The 19,477-nt window shown below is 39.2% G+C and overlaps 1 protein-coding gene across 1 annotated transcript; it reads right to left on the reverse strand.

Annotated features, from left to right (window-relative positions):
- Positions 1–1,877: 1,877 nt before the first annotated feature.
- vps35l (VPS35 endosomal protein sorting factor like) lies at positions 1,878–19,237 on the reverse strand. The gene is made up of 30 exons (XM_033612317.2): positions 19,083–19,237; positions 18,392–18,491; positions 15,621–15,803; positions 15,261–15,380; positions 15,124–15,148; positions 13,442–13,521; positions 13,037–13,165; positions 12,867–12,951; positions 12,737–12,793; positions 12,546–12,642; positions 12,387–12,434; positions 11,844–11,937; positions 10,885–11,085; positions 10,717–10,763; positions 10,441–10,552; positions 10,151–10,267; positions 10,002–10,055; positions 9,838–9,918; positions 9,666–9,728; positions 9,483–9,568; positions 9,294–9,374; positions 8,931–8,994; positions 4,558–4,656; positions 4,370–4,447; positions 4,108–4,222; positions 3,747–3,886; positions 3,409–3,574; positions 3,191–3,309; positions 2,904–3,053; positions 1,878–2,777 (listed from the first exon to the last, which is right to left on the reverse strand). The coding sequence occupies exons 1-30, from the start codon at positions 19,097–19,099 to the stop codon at positions 2,679–2,681; spliced, it is 2,907 nt and encodes a 968-aa protein (XP_033468208.2). The 5' UTR covers positions 19,100–19,237; the 3' UTR covers positions 1,878–2,678.
- Between the last annotated feature and the right edge of the window lie 240 nt (positions 19,238–19,477).

The following is a 19,477-nucleotide window of genomic DNA, read 5'->3' on the forward strand; positions in this document are numbered from 1 at the left end:
GCACTAAGCTGGTTTAAATCTTATTTATCTGATCGTTTTCAATTTGTTGACGTTCGTAATGAATCATCCTTACGTACCAAAGTTTGTTTTGGAGTTCCGCAAGGTTCTGTGCTCGGACCAATCCTATTTACTCTATATATGCTTCCTTTAGGTAACATCATTAGAAATCACTCTATAAATTTCCATTGTTATGCGGATGATACACAGTTGTATTTATCGATGAAGCCAGAAGAAAGTAATCAATTAACTAAACTCCATAACTGCCTTAAAGACATAAAAAATTGGATGAGCACCAATTTCCTGATGTTAAATTCAGACAAAACTGAAGTTATTGTTCTTGGCCCCAAACAACTCAGAGACTCTTTATCTGATGACATAGTTTCTCTAGATGGCATTGCTCTGGCCTCTACCACTACCGTAAGAAACCTCGGAGTAATATTTGATCAAGATTTGTCTTTTAATTCTCATTTAAAGCAAACCTCACGGACTGCATTTTTTCATCTGCGTAATATTGCGAAAATTAGGCCTATCCTGACCCGAAAAGATGCAGAAAAATTGGTCCACACTTTTGTTACCTCAAGGAACTAAGAAACGAGATCATATTTCTCCTGTTTTAGCTTCTCTGCACTGGCTCCCTGTAAAATCCAGAATTGAATTTAAAATCCTACTGTTAACTTATAAAGCTCTAAATGGTCAAGCTCCGTCATATCTTAGAGAGCTCATAGTGCCATATTATCCCACCAGAACACTGCGCTCTGAGAACGCAGGGTTACTCGTGGTCCCTAAAGTCTCCAAAAGCAGATCAGGAGCCAGAGCCTTCAGCTCTCAGGCTCCTCTCCTGTGGAATCATCTTCTTGTTACGGTCCGGGAGGCAGACACCGTCTCCACATTTAAGACTAGACTTAAGACTTTCCTCTTTGATAAAGCTTATAGTTAGGGCTGGCTCAGGCTTGCCCTGTACCAGCCCCTAGTTAGGCTGACTTAGGCCTAGTCTGCCGGAGGACCCCCTATAATACACCGGGCTCCCTCTCTCTCTCTCTCTCTCTCTCTCTCTCTCTCTCTCTCTCTCTCTCTCTCTCTCTCTCTCTCTCTCTCTCTCTCTCTCATCCTATTACTGCATCTTGCTAACTCGGCCATTCTGGATGTCACTAACTCGGCTTCTTCTCCAGAGCCTTTGTGCTCCACTGTCTCTCAGATTAACTCATACCGCAGCGGTGCCTGGACAGCGTGACGTGTGTGGTTGTGCTGCTGCCGTGGTCCTGCCAGATGCCTCCTGCTGCTGCTGCCATCATTAGTCATTAGTCATACTTCTACTGTTATTATACACATATGACTATTGTCACACAAGTATACTGTCAGATATTAATACATACTTTCAACATATTGTACCACAGTAGCCAGAACTATAACTATAATATTATTACTTTCATTAATGTTGTTGTAAGCTACTGTCATTACCTGCATCTCTCTCTCTCTCTCTCTCTCTCTGTCTCATTGTGTCATATGGATTACTGTTAATTTATTATGCTGATCTGTTCTGTACGACATCTATTGCACGTCTGTCCGTCCTGGAAGAGGGATCCCTCCTCAGCTGCTCTTCCTGAGGTTTCTACCGTTTTTTTTTCCCCGTTAAAGGGGTTTTTTTTTGGGGAGTTTTTCCTTATCCGCTGTGAGGGTCTTAAGGACAGAGGGATGTCGTATGCTGTAAAGCCCTGTGAGGCAAATTGTGATTTGTGATATTGGGCTTTATAAATAAAATTGATTGATTGATTGAATTACTATTCAGATGACAAGATGTTTAATAAGCAAGACATGTAATACATTTGCATTGTACTTTAATCAACAGGTTAGAAATCAACTCATACTTAAGACCGGTATTTAAATATAAAGCAGAATGATTGTTTATTTCTACAAATGCATGAAGAAGACACATTAAAAATACATAATGTTGCAATACAGAGAGCAGTTGTGGTGTAAGTTCAGTCAAAGATAACTAACTTTGTTTGATATGCAGGGGAACACTGCAGTAACCGGTGCAAATGACAGCAAAAATACAGTTCTGACAGATGTATCACTGCTTAAAATTATTTTTTGGACTGTGGCACATTTTTCAGAATTTGAAGCCATTTTAGTTCAACAGAAAAATTAGGCCTAATCTTTGCAGCAGATCTGATGCATATTGGCTTGTTTGCAGTGTTCTTTTTGTAGAGAAGTCAGCAGCTTGTGACTTAACAGAAGACAGGAAAACATGCAGAGGAATGTCATTTCACTTCCTTTGTAAACTTTGAATAATTTGTTCATTCATTTAACAGTTTTGTCGCATAGTTTATTTTACGTACCCCCAGATTGTGACACTGAACAGGAGCAACAAACAAAACCTCACAGAGTTTCCTTGAAGGTTTCAGCGCAGGTTAATGTACTACGATAGTTTAATGACATGCTATTGTACATTGAATGGAATTTTGGCACACAAACAGCTTTCAGTTCAGTCTTAAAGTATCAATTTTGGGTCTTTCCTGCTGGTCCAAACTAACTGTAAATATTTAGTGCCAAAATGTAAAGTTAAATCTTCATAAAGTGTCCTCACACAAAATACATTCAGGCCTTTTTTTCTTTTTCTTTGTGCTTCACAGAAACTTAGTGCACAGACATTTTACAGATGATGTTGAGGTTTACGTTCAGGTGCGGGACTGCAGTTGCAGCCTCTGGACTGTATCCAACAGGTGGCTCATGTCAGCCTGCTGAGCCTGGTGTTTGATGTACTCCAGAGTCCGAACCTGGAGCAGAGAGAAGAGACAGGCTGCGTTCACACAAAGCACGTTTGCTGAAATTGACGAGTAGAGCATCAATTTAAATAAGTCTGGGTGCAGCTGCTTGAGAGAAGTGTAAAATGTCTCCCTCACCGAAACTCGAGTCTCACAGTATCCGTGTTTGTGGCTGAGGTTCCACAGGTTGACAGCCAGCTGGCTCAGCTTGTTGTTCCTCAGGTCACCGTGAGCGAGCAGGACGCCAAACAGGGAAAAGGCCAAAGCGCCTTGACGCCGTGTGCTCTGCTGCAAGAGGGCGAGAAGAAAGCAGTGTTTTAGTTACTAGCTAGAAATTAGCTTCTGAGGAAAACATTTTAAAAGATGCACGAGAGGAGAAGAAGCGCTGTGGTCTTTTTGGTGGCAGTGAGCCGTTTTTGCCTCACCTCATCCCGACTGAGTGCCTTCAGGTGGTCCAGGATCTGTCCGATCAGAGTTTCACACAGCTTGTTGATCTCTGATAGAAACTTGGGGTCTCCTCCATAAAGTGTCTCGTTGGAGTCCACTGAGACCACGAAAGAGGAGAAAGATAACATAAAAATTACTGTTTTTTTGAGATCTAAATATAAGTGATCATTGATATCAATATCATTGATATTTTTACCTTTAGGGATGGAGTAGAGGTAGGTTTCTTGGCCCATGGCAGCCAGCAGGGGCAGAGCGCTGATGTAGACCCGCACCTTGGCGTCGCTGTTTTCCTCCCAGGTGTAATCTTGTACCATGTTGAGTAGACCGCGGACAAGGTAGAGCACGCCATGCTCTGGATGGTCCTGCAAGAATATTCACACATACATATTGGGAGTTTAGGGAGACAAGCCTGATGGTTTGGCACTTCTCTCAGTTTTAATTGAGCTGTCTGAAGAGAAAAATGAGGAAAAGCTAAAATGTTTCAGTTTTGGGCGATATATCTCTTCTTTCTGTTTCTGGAGAGGATTGTCTTACCGGGACAACTAGTAGTGTAGCCAGGAAGTTGTTGATAAAGTCCAGCAGGAAGCTCTCAGAAGAGCGAAGTTTTCCCTCCACGCTGATGGAGCGAGGAACCTCTGGAAGAAGACTGACTGCTGCCTTTAGGAAAGCATCCGCTGGAGGTGCAGAAAGGATGGAGGGGGAAAAGAGGGAGGAAGGATGGGAAATAAGTAAATGATTGGGACAAAAGGAGAGAAGGGAAAAGTCAGAGGCAGATAAATAATGTTAGGAATTGCTGATACAAAGCGAAATGAATCATTACCTCAGATTTTACACACAAAATAATGACCTGCATTTTTACTCCTCGTTTAAACTGTGAAAGTAAACAGCTGCTCACCCTGGGAGAGACACTGGTTTGCTAACGCAACCTGACCAGACAGCAGATAGAGGCTGAGACGACTGAAGATGCTGCTGAGAGACGGGATGGTGATAAAACTGTAGGCAGCACACGCCTGGGGGAGAGAGGGGGATAAGTTTAAATAAGCATCTGACATTTGAAGCCGACGCTGGGCTCAGTGTTTCTCAGGAAATGCTGAGATCTCATTCTGTAAGAAGGAACAGTGGCCTGCAGTGATCAGATGCTGCTTGTGTTGACTCACCCTGACAAAGGCCGCTGTTTTGCGTGAGTGATTTCCTCTCATCACCCTGCTGGTCTCCATCGCCAGCTGGTTCACCGTCTGGAAATGACAAGGTGGACAGTGAGGATGGTGTGTGTGTGTGTGTGTGTGTGTGTGTGTGTGTGGATATCACACACAAATTGAACATTCAAACAAAGATGTGTACTGACATGAATGAGCTGCACCATCACTGACTCCAGGTTACAGAAGGTGGCTCTGGCCTCCACACAGAAGCTCAACTGCTGCTCGAAGTCCCGACCAAAAGAAACCTGTACACACCGATGGACAAACAGAATATATGAGTGTAACAAGACAAGAGTACTTTTGCTAAACAATACTTACTTAAAGATGGGAAAATAAAGATTAAAGGATGCATTGGTCTAAAATCACAACTTTTTTTAAAACTGTAAAGTTCAAAAAGAATTTGAATTTGTATAATTTACTCTGCTGTGCCATACCAAAGAGCTCCATTGTTGTCAAAAATATATTAAAAACACATCAACAATGTGCACTGAGTGATGTTTTTTGTATGTATGTCATAAAAAATGCAATAAAAGGCCATAGCATAGTATGTCATAAGAAATGCCATTAAAAAAAGTCATAGTATAGTATGTCGTTAAGAAATGCCTTAAAAAGTCATAGTTTAATATGTCATAAAAACTCATTAAAAACCGTCATAGTATAGTATGTCGTCAAAATCATGACAAAATGTCATAGTATAGTATGTCATCGAAAATCATAAAAAAAAGTCATAGAATAGTACGTCGTCCAAAATCATGAAAAAAAGTCATAGCATAGTATGTTGTCCAAAATTATGAAAAAAAGTCATAGAATAGTACGTCGTCCAAAATCATGAAAAAAAGTCATAGCATAGTATGTTGTCAAAAATCCTGAAAAAAGGTCATAGTATAGTATGTCCTCAAAATCATGACAAAATGTCATAGTATAGTATAATGGAAAAAATCTTAAATCGCCATAGTATAGTATGTCATCAAAAATCATAAAAAAAGTCATAGTCAAAATCATGAAAAAACGTCATAGTATGGTATGTCGTCCAAAATCATGAAAAAGTCATAGTATAGCATGTCGTCAAAAATCATGGAAAAACGTCGTAGTATAGTATGTCATCAAAAATCATAAAAAAAAGTCATAGTCAAAATCATGAAAAAACATTATAGTATGGTATGTCGTCCAAAATCATGAAAAAGTCATAGTATAGCATGTCGTCAAAAATCATGGAAAAACGTCATAGTATAGTATGTCGTCAAGAATCATGAAAAAAGTAATAGTATAGCATGTCGTCAAAAATCATGAAAAAAAGTCATAGTATAATATGTCGTCCACAATCATGAAAAAAGTCATAGCATAGTATGTTGTCCAAAATTATGAAAAAAAGTCATAGAATAGTATGTCGTCCAAAATCATGAAAAAAAGTCATAGCATAGTATGTTGTCCAAAATTATGAAAAAAAAGTCATAGAATAGTATGTCGTCCAAAATCATGAAAAAAAGGTCATAGTATAGTATGTCCTCAAAATCATGACAAAATGTCATAGTATAGTATAATGGAAAAAATCTTGAAACGCCATAGTATAGTATGTCATCAAAAATCATAAAAAAAGTCATAGTCAAAATCATGAAAAAACGTCATAGTATGGTATGTCGTCCAAAATCATGAAAAAGTCATAGTATAGCATGTTGTCAAAAATCATGGAAAAACGTCATAGTATAGTATGTCATCAAAAATCATGAAAAAAAGTCATAGTTTAATATGTCGTCCAAAATCATGAAAAAAAGTCATAGTATAGTATGTTGTTCAAAATCATGAAAAAGTCATACTATTGTATGTCGTCAAAAATCAAGAAAAAACGTCATAGTATCGTATGTCGTCAAAAATCCTGAAAAAACGTCATAGTATAGTATGTCGCCAAAAATCATGAAAAAAGTCACAGTATAGTATGTCGTCCAAAATCATGAAAAAAAGTCATAGTATAGTATGTTGTCCAAAATCATGAAAAAAGTCATAGTATAGTATGTTGTCCAAAATCATGAAAAAGTCATACTATTGTATGTCGTCAAAAATCAAGAAAAAACGTCATAGTATCGTATGTCGTCAAAAATCATGAAAAAACGTCATAGTATAGTATGTCGTCCAAAATCATGAAAAAAAGTCATAGTATGTTGTCCAAAATCATGAAAAAGTCATACTATTGTATGTCGTCAAAAATCAAGAAAAAACGTCATAGTATCGTATGTCGTCAAAAATCATGAAAAAACGTCATAGTATAGTATGTCGCCAAAAATCATGAAAAAAGTCACAGTATAGTATGTCGTCCATAATCATGAAAAAAGTCATAATATAATATGTCTTCAAAAATCATGAAAAAAAGTCATAGTATAGTATGAAGTCATAGTATAGTATAGAAAGAACCAAAGTCCAGGCACTCAGGTCGGTTTGGAAAAATTAAAAATGACTATAGAAAAAAAGTCATAGTATAGTATGTTGTCAAAAATCATGAAAAAAAGTCATAGTATAGCATGTCGTCAAAAATCATAAAAAAAAGTCATAGTATAGTATGTCATCAAAAATCATAAAAAAAGTCATAGTATAGTATGTCGTCAAAAGTCATGGAAAAAAAAGTCATAGTATAGTATGTTGTCAAAAATCATGAAAAAAAGTCATAGTATAGCATGTCGTCAAAAATCATAAAAAAAAGTCATAGTATAGTATGTCATCAAAAATCATAAAAAAAAGTCATAGTATAGTATGTCGTCAAAAGTCATGGAAAAAAAAGTCATAGTATAGTATGTTGTCCAAAATCATGAAAAAGTCATACTATTGTATGTCGTCAAAAATCAAGAAAAAACGTCATAGTATCGTATGTCGTCAAAAATCATGAAAAAATGTCATAGTATAGTATGTCGTCCAAAATCATGAAAAAAAGTCATAGTATGTTGTCCAAAATCATGAAAAAGTCATACTATTGTATGTCGTCAAAAATCAAGAAAAAACGTCATAGTATCGTATGTCGTCAAAAATCATGAAAAAACGTCATAGTATAGTATGTCGCCAAAAATCATGAAAAAAGTCACAGTATAGTATGTCGTCCATAATCATGAAAAAAGTCATAATATAATATGTCTTCAAAAATCATGAAAAAAGTCATAGTATAGAATGTTGTCCAAAATCATGAAAAAAAGTCATAGTATAGTATGTCGTCCAAAATCATGAAAAAAAGTCATAGTATAGTATATCTTCAAAAATCATGAAAAAAGTCATAGTATAGTATGTTGTCCAAAATCATGAAAAAAAGTCATAGTATAGTATGAAGTCATAGTATAGTATAGAAAGAACCAAAGTCCAGGCACTCAGGTCGGTTTGGAAAAATTAAAAATGACTATAGAAAAAAAGTCATAGTATAGTATGTTGTCAAAAATCATGAAAAAAAGTCATAGTATAGCATGTCGTCAAAAATCATAAAAAAAAGTCATAGTATAGTATGTCATCAAAAATCATAAAAAAAGTCATAGTATAGTATGTCGTCAAAAGTCATGGAAAAAAAAGTCATAGTATAGTATGTTGTCAAAAATCATGAAAAAAAGTCATAGTATAGCATGTCGTCAAAAATCATAAAAAAAAGTCATAGTATAGTATGTCATCAAAAATCATAAAAAAAAGTCATAGTATAGTATGTCGTCAAAAGTCATGGAAAAAAAAGTCATAGTATAGTATGAAGTCATAGTATAGTATAGAAAGAACCAAAGTCCAGGCACTCAGGTCGGTTTGGAAAAATTAAAAATGACTACAGAAAAAAAGTCATAGTATAGCATGTTGTCAAAAATCATGAAAAAACGTCATAGTATAGTATGTTGTCAAAAATCATGCAAAAAAGTCATATCATACTTTGTTGTCAAAAATCATGAAAAACATCATAGTACAGTATTTCATCACAATTTTCATGAACAATGTTAAAGTACATTATCTGGTCAAACACCATGAAAAAAACATCATAGTATAGTATGTTATAAAAAATGCCGTAAATAAATCACAAAAAAGTCATTATATAGTATGTCATAGAAAATGCCATAAAAAAATCATAAAGTCATAGTATAGTATGGAAAAAAAAATAAAAAATGACCCCCCCCAAAAACCTAGCTCTTCAGTTTTTGTGTGGGGAGTTCCCCCCAGAACCTCCTAGACATGTAGGTCACAGAGGGCGTACATTGAAAATGGTCTCCCTAGTGTTACACTGATGATTATGGCCCTGCCTCAAACACACTACTTCCCCCTGACTGAGTTATGTTTTCTAAAGACTACAGTGCCAAGCTGTTTTAGTAATCATTTACCCTTTAAAAAATGGATTTGTACGTCGTTTTAAAATATTCACATCTTCAGTAAGAATAAATGGGCTTGGTGCTGAGAGCCAGAGAGAAATTATGTCTCAGAAAGTACTGAGAGATAGAGTAATGAATGACCATTAGAAAATATAAAATAACACCAGTCTTATTTCTTAAATGCAGAAAAAAATTCTGAGGAGTCTCACCATGCGGATGAAGCCAATGATCAGCAGAGACAAAGATCTTTTCTCATCCTCGAGAGTGAGAGCGCTGCGATACAGAGAGCAGACAGGCTACTGAGTGAAGGCTGTTACCAGGCAGATCAGGAAACTAAGAAGAAAAGTAGGTGTCTAAACTCACTGACATTTACTGAAATTAAAAAAAAAATAGAGATGAAAAACTGTAATCACATAATTACAAAGAACTATTTCCCCAAGTCCCTATAAGAGAACAGCTAAAGTAATTGTAATTGTAGAAGTAATTACAGGTATATAACACACGCACACACACACACACACACACACACACACACACACACACACACACACACACACACACACACAGCCTACTTGACAGAGTCGTGCATGGTCTTGCAGATGTGCAACATGGCGTTAAGGATGACCGGGTCTCTGGTGGGCTCCACCTGGTGCCTGCAGATGGAGAATAATTAGTAGTCAAAATTTTTTTTCACACTTGCCAATTTTATTTTGTTACAAAGCAAATAAATCTAATTCAACAAACTCTGAGGCAGCTCTTACTTGATGAAGACCTCCATGATGGATCTGCACACCTCCACCCTCACACTGTCCTTCTGGAACATGTCTAGGAACGGCAGGAAACGCTCCTGGGAAAAAAAAACAATTAGGGAAACTTTGTGGACTGTTTCAGGCCTCCAGAGTGCAAACTTCTATTGTATATGTTTTGAAGTGGTGGTTGCTCACCATGGAGAAGAGGACGGAGAAGTCGTGGAAGTAGGTGAGGATCTTCCTTATCACTGACTGCAGCTGGATGCAAAACAAAACAGAGTCAGTACAGAGCCGACGGAAGGAGGAGGAGGAGGAATGACTCTGAGAACAGGGTAGATTGTCCTGTTAGGTATAATGAGCTGCTAACCTGAGGATAAGCGTCCTCAAACGCCCGATCAGGGGTCATATGTTTGATGATGTCAGCCAGTACTGTGTTGACCTCACGTTTCTATAAGAAAGAGAAGACACGTTAAATAAAGTGATAGGATCTTTTAACTCCACATGATAAAAGGTGTCGGGTACTTTACTGACTGTGAAGTGTCGGCAGGTGAACTCCACCCAGATCTCAGCACAGTTGATGTAATCCTAAAAAGACACATAAACATTCACACATACAGTCAAAACCTGAATATTTTCATGGATTAAACCCCTGTGAGGAAGCAGCATTACTCTCGCACTACCTGAGAACTGCGGACTTTGGTGACGACCTTCCAGGCTTCATTCAGGATCGTCAGTTGCTCAGATTCTGGAGGGTCGGCACAGGCCAGACTGCGACCCAGAGATCCAAACAGCAGATGCTGGAGAACAGACAATAGTCAAGCTTCCATTGATATTTCAAGCACATTTAGACGATGTTTTAACCTATACTTTAACAGAAGAATAAAGTGTTCTTAACTAGAACCTTCAAGCTTATATTGCCTTACATATTTACATTTATTGGATCACTGTACTACATCTGATCTCTTCTAACCTTTGGGAAGCCGGCCTCGTCGCAGTCTTTGATCATACCGATAAAGTCAGTGGCCCTGGCTGCGACAAATTCTGGCCTGAACGCCCTCATAACTGAATTCAGCAGCAATGCACTGTGGGAAACAGGAACATGTTGGATCTTTAGGGTAAAAAACAACAACCTTTTTTTGTCCCCCACCACCAGAAACCATTGAAACACTTGAGTAAAAGCTGTGTAAAACTTTGATTATGTACACTGTGTCCACCTCATTAAAACAGTGTCTTTAAAAGCACTCACTTGTTCCCCAGCTTCTTGCATCTCTCCATCATCTCCGTTAGTAAAGGCTGAAATGGAAGCACAAATAGTCTTATAAACACTCATGCCTCTGACAGCTGACCATTTTTTACAGCATTCAATATGTTTCGGTTTGAAAATTCATGCTAAGTAAGTTGAGGTAAAACATGCCTCTGGAGCTCTGTAGGCGATGCACTGCAGGATCCAGTTGATGGCGGGTGAGTAGAGCGTTAGGTACTCGGGCACCTCTACCCTCTGCATGATCAGCTGGTTCTGGACGCTCTCCCCACTAATCTGCCGGAAGGTGCCCAGCAGGTCGAAGAAGTTGCGGTTCAGGCTGTCTTTCAGGTGGGGGGCCACTTCCACGCCCACCTGGAAGAAGAGAGCACTGTTATGTCTGGGCCCAGACCCTTTTTTCTCCCTTTAACCAGTCATTATGATACTCTGTAGCTGGATCACATTTAAAGGTGAGTCAAACAAAATTATGGATTTATTCAAAAAAGGTTTTAAATCATCCTGGAAACAAACAACAAACAAACAAACAAACAAGCCCATTTCTGCCAAAAAATCCTGAGTCACTATAATTAGACTTTCTTGAAATGAGTTTCTTCTTTTAAGTTTCTCATTTTCTTGAGATATTAACTCATTGTTTTGAGACAGTTTCTCATTATTTTGAGATATCAAATCAATATTTTGAGATACTAAATCATTATTCTGAGATATTGAGTCATTATTTCAAGAAACTAACCCATTGTTTTCATTACTTCGAGATACTAAATCATTATTTTGAGATACTAAATCAATATTTTGTGAAAAGTTCTCATTATTTTGAGATACTACGTCAATATTTTGAGAAAGTTTCTCATTATTTTGAGATACAGAATGATTATTTTGAAATACTAACTCATTATTTTGAAATATTAAGTCATTATTTGGAGAAAATTTCTCATTTTAATGACTTAGAAGATCTTTATTTTTTCGATACACTGGTGGAAATGGGCTTCCATACATCACCACCCCACTAATAGGGCAAAAATAAGGACAGGAACAGGCAGTGAAAATGAGTCGACAGATAAGAACTGGCTCAGAAACAGGAGACAGGAGAGGAAAATGAAGTGAGCACATCTCACCCTGCAGAGGTAAGCTCTGGCATATGCTGCCACCAGAGGGTCTCCAATCCCTCTGATCATGGCTGTCAACCGAGGGAGTGTCTCCGGGATACCACTGTGAAGGTGGAGGAGCAGAAAGGAAGCTGTGCTATGTGTCTAAAAAAAACCCTTATAACTAGAAAGTTCTATTTGGTAGATCAGCTGTAACAAATGTATCTCAAAGAACTTCTGAACACTGTCCTCTATACTTGCAATTATGAGAGATTAAGTGGGAACATTTTGGTACAGAGACCTTCATCAAACAATCTGATGAAGGTCAAAAATGTTGCTCCCGATAAATCTCTCATAATTGCAAGTGTAGAATACAGCGTGTGGGAGATCTTCATTCCACTATAGTTGGCCATGGTCTTCTCCAACACACCTATGAACCTCAGGTGTGTATAAGATTTGCTTTTTAACAAATATATCACAAAATCTTTCACATAACCCAAAAATGTAACTCTGATTTAGAAGAGAAACAAAGCAAAGACTGACTTTTAAAGCCCATAAGAGAATCAAACTAACCTCTTGTTCAGGAAGCGGTTGCACTTCAGAATGGCAGCCTCAACGTATCTGTTCATAGAGGTCAAGGAGTTGTCAAAACAGGCCTGACATTAGTGCTGATCATCTGAGAAGCATTATTGATTTAAGCTGTGAAGCCCTGCTGATGACAGTAAAGGATACAGTCTGGGCAGAAGCTCTCTGATGGAGGCGATCTTGAAGAACCAGTTAAGGCACGTCTCCTTGGCCGTGTCATTCACATCGTCAACTGTGAACGAGTCTGAGTAGGAAGGAAGCCAAGTGGAAAAATCAGACACTACCCAGACAATATATCCAATGAAATACGTCTGGATGTAAAAGAGTCTGATTAGTACCTGGTAGGGGTCGTGGGTCTGAACACATGGTCCAGATTCTGTCGTATACCAGCCGTCCTACAGAGATTAAAGTAAGAAAACCTGCAGTGTTTTTTAACTGAGCTGAGAGAAACAAAGATTCAATACGCACCAAAAGTGTCGAGGATATCAGTAATGAGAACAAACTTGCTGGGGTAGAACTGGATCACAGAGGTGTCAGACAGAAGCTTCGAGCACTGGAACATAGATCACAGATCAGTGTTTATGTCTTTACGCAGGAGACATTATTTTTAGGATGAGTGTTTTCAGCAGCTGGATTACCTGGATGACAATCTTCAGGGCTTTGACCTTCTGGTCTGAGGCCCAGGCTTCCTTCAGGGACTGGTTCAGCTCCTCGATGCGGTTAGCGTAATCCTGCTGGGAGAGGTTGAGCAGCTCTCGCTGGGAACCCTGCACACACACAGACAAACAAGTCAGTCCAAAACACATCCTTGCTCTTACATGAATTCACTCTGCTTTGCTAGTATGACATTAATGCCAATGAAAATCTATTTAGTTGCTGAATTTTGCAGCGTATTTAAGCACCAATGGAGGCCGTGGACATTATGTGAATACACATCAACACAAATAAAAGAGCATTTGGTGAACAATTTAATTCTTATAGTACTGGGAGTTCAAATGATTTTAAAATAAATTATGTTTGAAAGGCACTCTATGAAAGCGTACCTCCTCCAGATCGTCGAGTTCCTCCAGGCGAGTTCGAACTTTCTCTGAAACAGCTGAGGATCCTGGACTTGGAGCTTTTCCTACAGTGACAACAGGAGTCATTTGTTAACTATCGACCACAGTAAAAAAAAACACAGACTCTGTAGTTTTTTTTTAAAGATTACTTTAAGGAATACTTCAGCCACAAAATGATGATTTGTACTCATCCATCAGTTACTCATCCTATGTAATGCTGAATTAGTGAGGAAAACTTTATTTTTCTGGCATGCTTCCACAGTGAACGAAGAATCCAAAAATTGAGAAAATTCTTGATGAATTGGAGTAAAAGGAGTCCACGTTTAACAACAGCAAATCATCCATTTATACAACTGTTGCAGTAAAATCCCAGTCTCATTTATCCAGGCATATGTTCAGTACTTCTCAAACGCCAACATTTTTGCTCATACGTTACTATTTCAAACACTTGTGCATAAACAGTCTCACCCACAAACGAGTAGTGTGCCTGGGCAAACGCATGCACCTGAACTCTGCCCAAAGGAATGCATAAGCAGACTCATGCCGAAGTTTTTCAGACCTAGTCCACGCAGACATGAGTATTTTTGAAAACTTCGCTTTATAAATGCATTTTAGCCTTTTGACCATATGCAAACTGCATTTATTGGTACTCTATTTTCAGTGTCGATGTGTCAAAAGGTAAAACCAGAGTTTTTGGCTTCTTGTGGAAGTGACCAAAACAGTCCTGGTTCTAACCTTGCTAACATGACTCTTTACAAATAAACACATAAATAAACAGTAACTCTTCGAGTGTATTGAAAAACAGAGGTGTCAGAATGTGCTACAGAGGTCACTGCTCCAGGTGTCCTTCTGGTAATGGCTTTTTTTCAGGCTGCTGATTGGCCAATATCATCTTCTTCTTTGCATGGCTTTAGGGTTAGGGTTCTATAACCGTTTGTGGGTTTGGTGCATTCTTTACAGGACTTCAAAGTGTTTTTGTGGTTTCTTTGGAAAGAGACTTTTTAAAACATTGTGTCTGGATGGGATTCTTTTGGAGAACGGAGGATGGGAAAGCCCTGTTTATAAAAGGTACTGAGCATATGACTGGATAAATGAGACTTTGATTGTGCTGTATGAGTTGTGTGAGAGTTTGCAAACAGATGTTTTGATATAGTTTTGCTGTTATTCACCGTGGACCCCAGTGACTTTAATTCATCAGTTTTGGGATTCTTCGTTCACTGTGGAGGCATGCAAGGAAAACAAAGTTTCTTCACAAAATCAGCATTAACACAGGGTGAGAAAGTGATACAACAAGTCATTTTGTGGGTTAAAGTATTCCTTTAAAGCAGTATTGATTGATTGTTTTTGCCAATTTGGACACGACAGGCTGTCACACAACATTAATATATTATCATCTTATAAAGTTGATATTGCTTACACATCACAGCTGCCTATTTACACACGTTTCTGGACACCCAACATATTCAAGACAAATATTTACTCTCCTTTCAGCTCTGGTTTGGCCTCCACCAACTTCTGAGAACTCCTGTTAAATGCTCAACGATGTTCAGCACCTAGTTGCTAACTGTGTTGGTCAGCTGTTTGTGGCTGAGCAGATAGTGCACTGTGGATTTATCAGAGCGTATTTGAGTGAGGTATTAATTAAATTATTATGACACAGATCTTACCTCGATCAGAGCCCATGCAGAGATTCTGTGAAGACAAAGAAATTGAAATTAGGCTTCTGTGTGACAGGGCATAGCTGTGTGCAGCAGTACCAGAACACATCGTAACAGATGGATGGTTCTAATGGAGGACGACTCACAATTGAGAGTTTTTCAGTGGTGGTAAACCGGGCCAGGATCTCTCCTCGTTTTGACGACCAGGGCTCAAAGTCTGGTCCCACTGCCTCTTCTTCTTTCTCCTTCCTCTTCTTCCCCAGGTCCTGGAAGCACAACATCTGTCTTTAAAATACAAGTTTGGGTATCTCTACTTCTTTACGTGTTCAGCAGGATTCCACTAGTGTTAGTTTCTGAAGGTTAGTACCAATACTTGTGTAACAAGGCTCTCAATAGCTGATGTTTCCAATTTTCCTGTGTTATTTTAATGTTTTAAATCAGAGTAGTGAAGCTTCTAGAAAAGCAAGTGTCTCAGTATGGACAGGTGTGTCTGCGGTGTTACTGACCCCTGTGGAGGCGCTGTGTGACATGGCAGGAACCTCAGTTGCCGAGGCTGCTGCAAACATGGAGAGGGGGTCGGTCCCATCCAGCATGGAGCTGAGGGGGTCCGGGGGTGCCGAGGAGGAGGAGGAGGAAGACGAGGAGGTGCTGCCTTTACGAGCCCCACGGCGGGTCTTTGTGTCTGTCACCTGGGTGGAGAGGAGAGGGGAAGATCAGAGCTGTTAAAGAGACGTCAAAATAAAAGCAAGAAATGACCAAATTATGCTTTTAAAGAGACAGTTCACCTCAAAATCAAAATTATTATTTTTTTCTTATCTGTGGTGCTGTTTTTTAGTCTGGATTGTTTTGGCGTGAGCTGCAGAGTGTTGAAGATATCAGCCAAAAAGATGTCTGCCATCTTTTCAGTATAATGGAACTAGATGGCACTGGGCTTGTGGTGCTTAAAGTAGAAAAAAAAAAAAATAATAATTTGAAAAACTCAACAGCAATGTGTACTTTCCAGAAATAAGGATCTGGTTACTCAAGATATTCCACAGACCTTGTTGTGAGCAGTTTCATGTAGGAACTATTTTCTACCTACTTACCTACCAGATTACACCCACCAACTGTATCACTGGGCAGAAGGAAACGTGCATCTACTCATGAATAAGAGGCTCATGCTTATGACAGCGCGAGATGTAAACATTAATGGTGTTCTCCTGGGCTGAGCTGAAACGTTAGCTAGAGTAACCAGGTCATGATTTCTGGAAAGAGACATTGCTGTCGAGTTTTCAAATGTTGCGTTGTTGGCGCTTTAACCACCACAAGCTGAGTACCATCTAGTTCCATTATATTGGAGAGAAGGCAGACATCTCTACAGCCAATATCTCCAACACTCGGCAACTCACACCAAAACAACCTAGACTGATAAATAGCACTATGGGTAAGAGAAAAAAATTGCAGTTTTGATATTGGGGTGAACTGTCCCTTTAACTACAGTACAGGCCAAAAGTTTGGACACACCTTCTCATTCAATGCGTTTTCTTTATTTTCATGACTATTTACATTGTAGATTCTCACTGAAGGCATCAAAACTATGAATGAACACATGTGGAGTTATGTACTTAACAAAAAAAGGTGAAATAACTGAAAACATGTTTTATATTCTAGTTTCTTCAAAATAGCCACCCTTTGCTCTGATTACTGCTTTGCACACTCTTGGCATTCTCTCCATGAGCTTCAAGAGGTAGTCACCTGAAATGGTTTTCCAACAGTCTTGAAGGAGTTCCCAGAGGTGTTTAGCACTTGTTGGCCCCTTTGCCTTCACTCTGCGGTCCAGCTCACCCCAAACCATCTCGATTGGGTTCAGGTCCGGTGACTGTGGAGGCCAGGTCATCTGCCGCAGCACTCCATCACTCTCCTTCTTGGTCAAATAGCCCTTACACAGCCTGGAGGTGTGTTTGGAGTCATTGTCCTGTTGAAAAATAAATGATCGTCCAACTAAACGCAAACCGGATGGGATGGCATGTCGCTGCAGGATGCTGTGGTAGCCATGCTGGTTCAGTGTGCCTTCAATTTTGAATAAATCCCCAACAGTGTCACCAGCAAAACACCCCCACACCATCACACCTCCTCCTCCATGCTTCACAGTGGGAACCAGGCATGTGGAATCCATCCGTTCACCTTTTCTGCGTCTCACAAAGACACGGCGGTTGGAACCAAAGATCTCAAATTTGGACTCATCAGACCAAAGCACAGATTTCCACTGGTCTAATGTCCATTCCTTGTGTTTCTTGGCCCAAACAAATCTCTTCTGCTTGTTGCCTCTCCTTAGCAGTGGTTTCCTAGCAGCTATTTGACCATGAAGGCCTGATTGGCGCAGTCTCCTCTTAACAGTTGTTCTAGAGATGGGTCTGCTGCTAGAACTCTGTGTGGCATTCATCTGGTCTCTGATCTGAGCTGCTGTTAACTTGCCATTTCTGAGGCTGGTGACTCGGATGAACTTATCCTCAGAAGCAGAGGTGACTCTTGGTCTTCCTTTCCTGGGTCGGTCCTCATGTGTGCCAGTTTCCTTGTAGCGCTTGATGGTTTTTGCGACTCCACTTGGGGACACATTTAAAGTTTTTGCAATTTTCCGGACTGACTGACCTTCATTTCTTAAAGTAATGATGGCCACTCGTTTTTCTTTAGTTAGCTGATTGGTTCTTGCCATAATATGAATTTTAACAGTTGTCCAATAGGGCTGTCGGCTGTGTATTAACCTGACTTCTGCACAACACAACTGATGGTCCCAACCCCATTGATAAAGCAAGAAATTCCACTAATTAACCCTGATAAGGCACACCTGTGAAGTGGAAACCATTTCAGGTGACTACCTCTTGAAGCTCATGGAGAGAATGCCAAGAGTGTGCAAAGCAGTAATCAGAGCAAAGGGTGGCTATTTTGAAGAAACTAGAATATAAAATATGTTTTCAGTTATTTCACCTTTTTTTGTTAAGTACATAACTCCACATGTGTTCATTCATAGTTTTGATGCCTTCAGTGAGAATCTACAATGTAAATAGTCATGAAAATAAAGAAAACGCATTGAATGAGAAGGTGTGTCCAAACTTTTGGCCTGTACTGTACATCAACAGATGAGTAACATAATAGATTTCGTTTAACTATGCTGATGGAGCAACTAATGCTGATGCTGTGATGTTGTGACAGACATCAGAACTTTATGAATCGTGTGCAGAGCTGGTGGTGGTGTTAGTGTTGAGGCTGAGCAGTAGAAAGACAGCAGATGGTTGTCTACCATGATGGGTTTGAGGGGATGGTAGTCTCCAAATTCAATCGGAGAGGCCTCAGGATGACATCTCTGCAGCTCTGCCTCATAGTTGCGCCCTCTGGATCGCCTTGGTACACAACAGACAGACAGGAGACCAGACCAGAGTCAGCTGTTTCTACTGACATCCTGCCAGTCACCATGTGAGCTTACAGGCATACTGTTTGTTTACTTGCAGCTGAGCTCTTACTACTGATGCGGACACTCTGTTTTTAATGCTATTATATGCACTGCTTCTATCTTGCAAGAAAAAAAACCCACTGATTAAGTCTTATTGCGATCTAAGATTTTTTTTAAAAAGATGAGGTGGCAAAAGACACCCAATATGAAAGTGCTACAGAACCTGTGTGAGTCTTTTGACACAACCCCATAGGCTTTTTTTAGACTACAACCAAACCCTAGCCAAAAGGGCATTTATTTAACCGAAGGCCTAAATCACAATACCACATATCAATGCTGCAGCAAACTGGTAATATTTTGTTGACAACCTGCAAAAAAGTTGACATGTCACTCGGTACGCTACATTATAACGAAGCTCGCGACACACACGGTTTTACTGCATGTACGTTCTCACACTTCACACAATATCAATAAATGTACAATTTAACATATGTTTGTAATGATACGGTGTTTTTTTTTTAATAAGAAAAGAGCTTCTTACCACTGCACCGCAGCCATTTTTCTACAATCATATGACACCTCAGAACTTCCTGGTTATGCCAAATTTTGGGAAAACACTGTTTTTGGTCTTAAATGGGCGACTTATTAAATAGTTATTATTGTCGTCGTAAGGACTACTACTGTCAATAACTAACAGGGTGTTATTTCACCATTTGTAATAACAGCAGCGCGAACTGAGAGACGTTTTAATTTATGTTACAACAAAATATAACGTCATTTCCCAGGGAACATTGCGCGCTCTCAAGCGAGCTAGACCAAAGAAGCGAAGAAGATAAAGAGGTCCCACTTTGGTGTTATTTTCAGGGACAGAACCCTTGTAGAGGAACTTTCCGTTGTATAACGGATTACCTGGGGAGAATCAACCAAACTGATATA

This window comes from Epinephelus lanceolatus, chromosome 21 (assembly GCF_041903045.1).
Source record: "Epinephelus lanceolatus isolate andai-2023 chromosome 21, ASM4190304v1, whole genome shotgun sequence".
Taxonomy (NCBI): domain Eukaryota; kingdom Metazoa; phylum Chordata; class Actinopteri; order Perciformes; family Serranidae; genus Epinephelus; species Epinephelus lanceolatus.

What these genes read in the sequence shown, in the direction of transcription:
- vps35l (XM_033612317.2), bottom strand. An exon ending in CACACAGCGCCTCCACAGGG is followed by an intron (nt 15,381 to 15,620) that starts GTCAGTAACACC and finishes TTGTGCTTCCAG; the next exon opens with GACCTGGGGAAGAAGAGGAA. An exon ending in AACCGCTTCCTGAACAAGAG is followed by an intron (nt 11,938 to 12,386) that starts GTTAGTTTGATT and finishes CCACCTTCACAG; the next exon opens with TGGTATCCCGGAGACACTCC.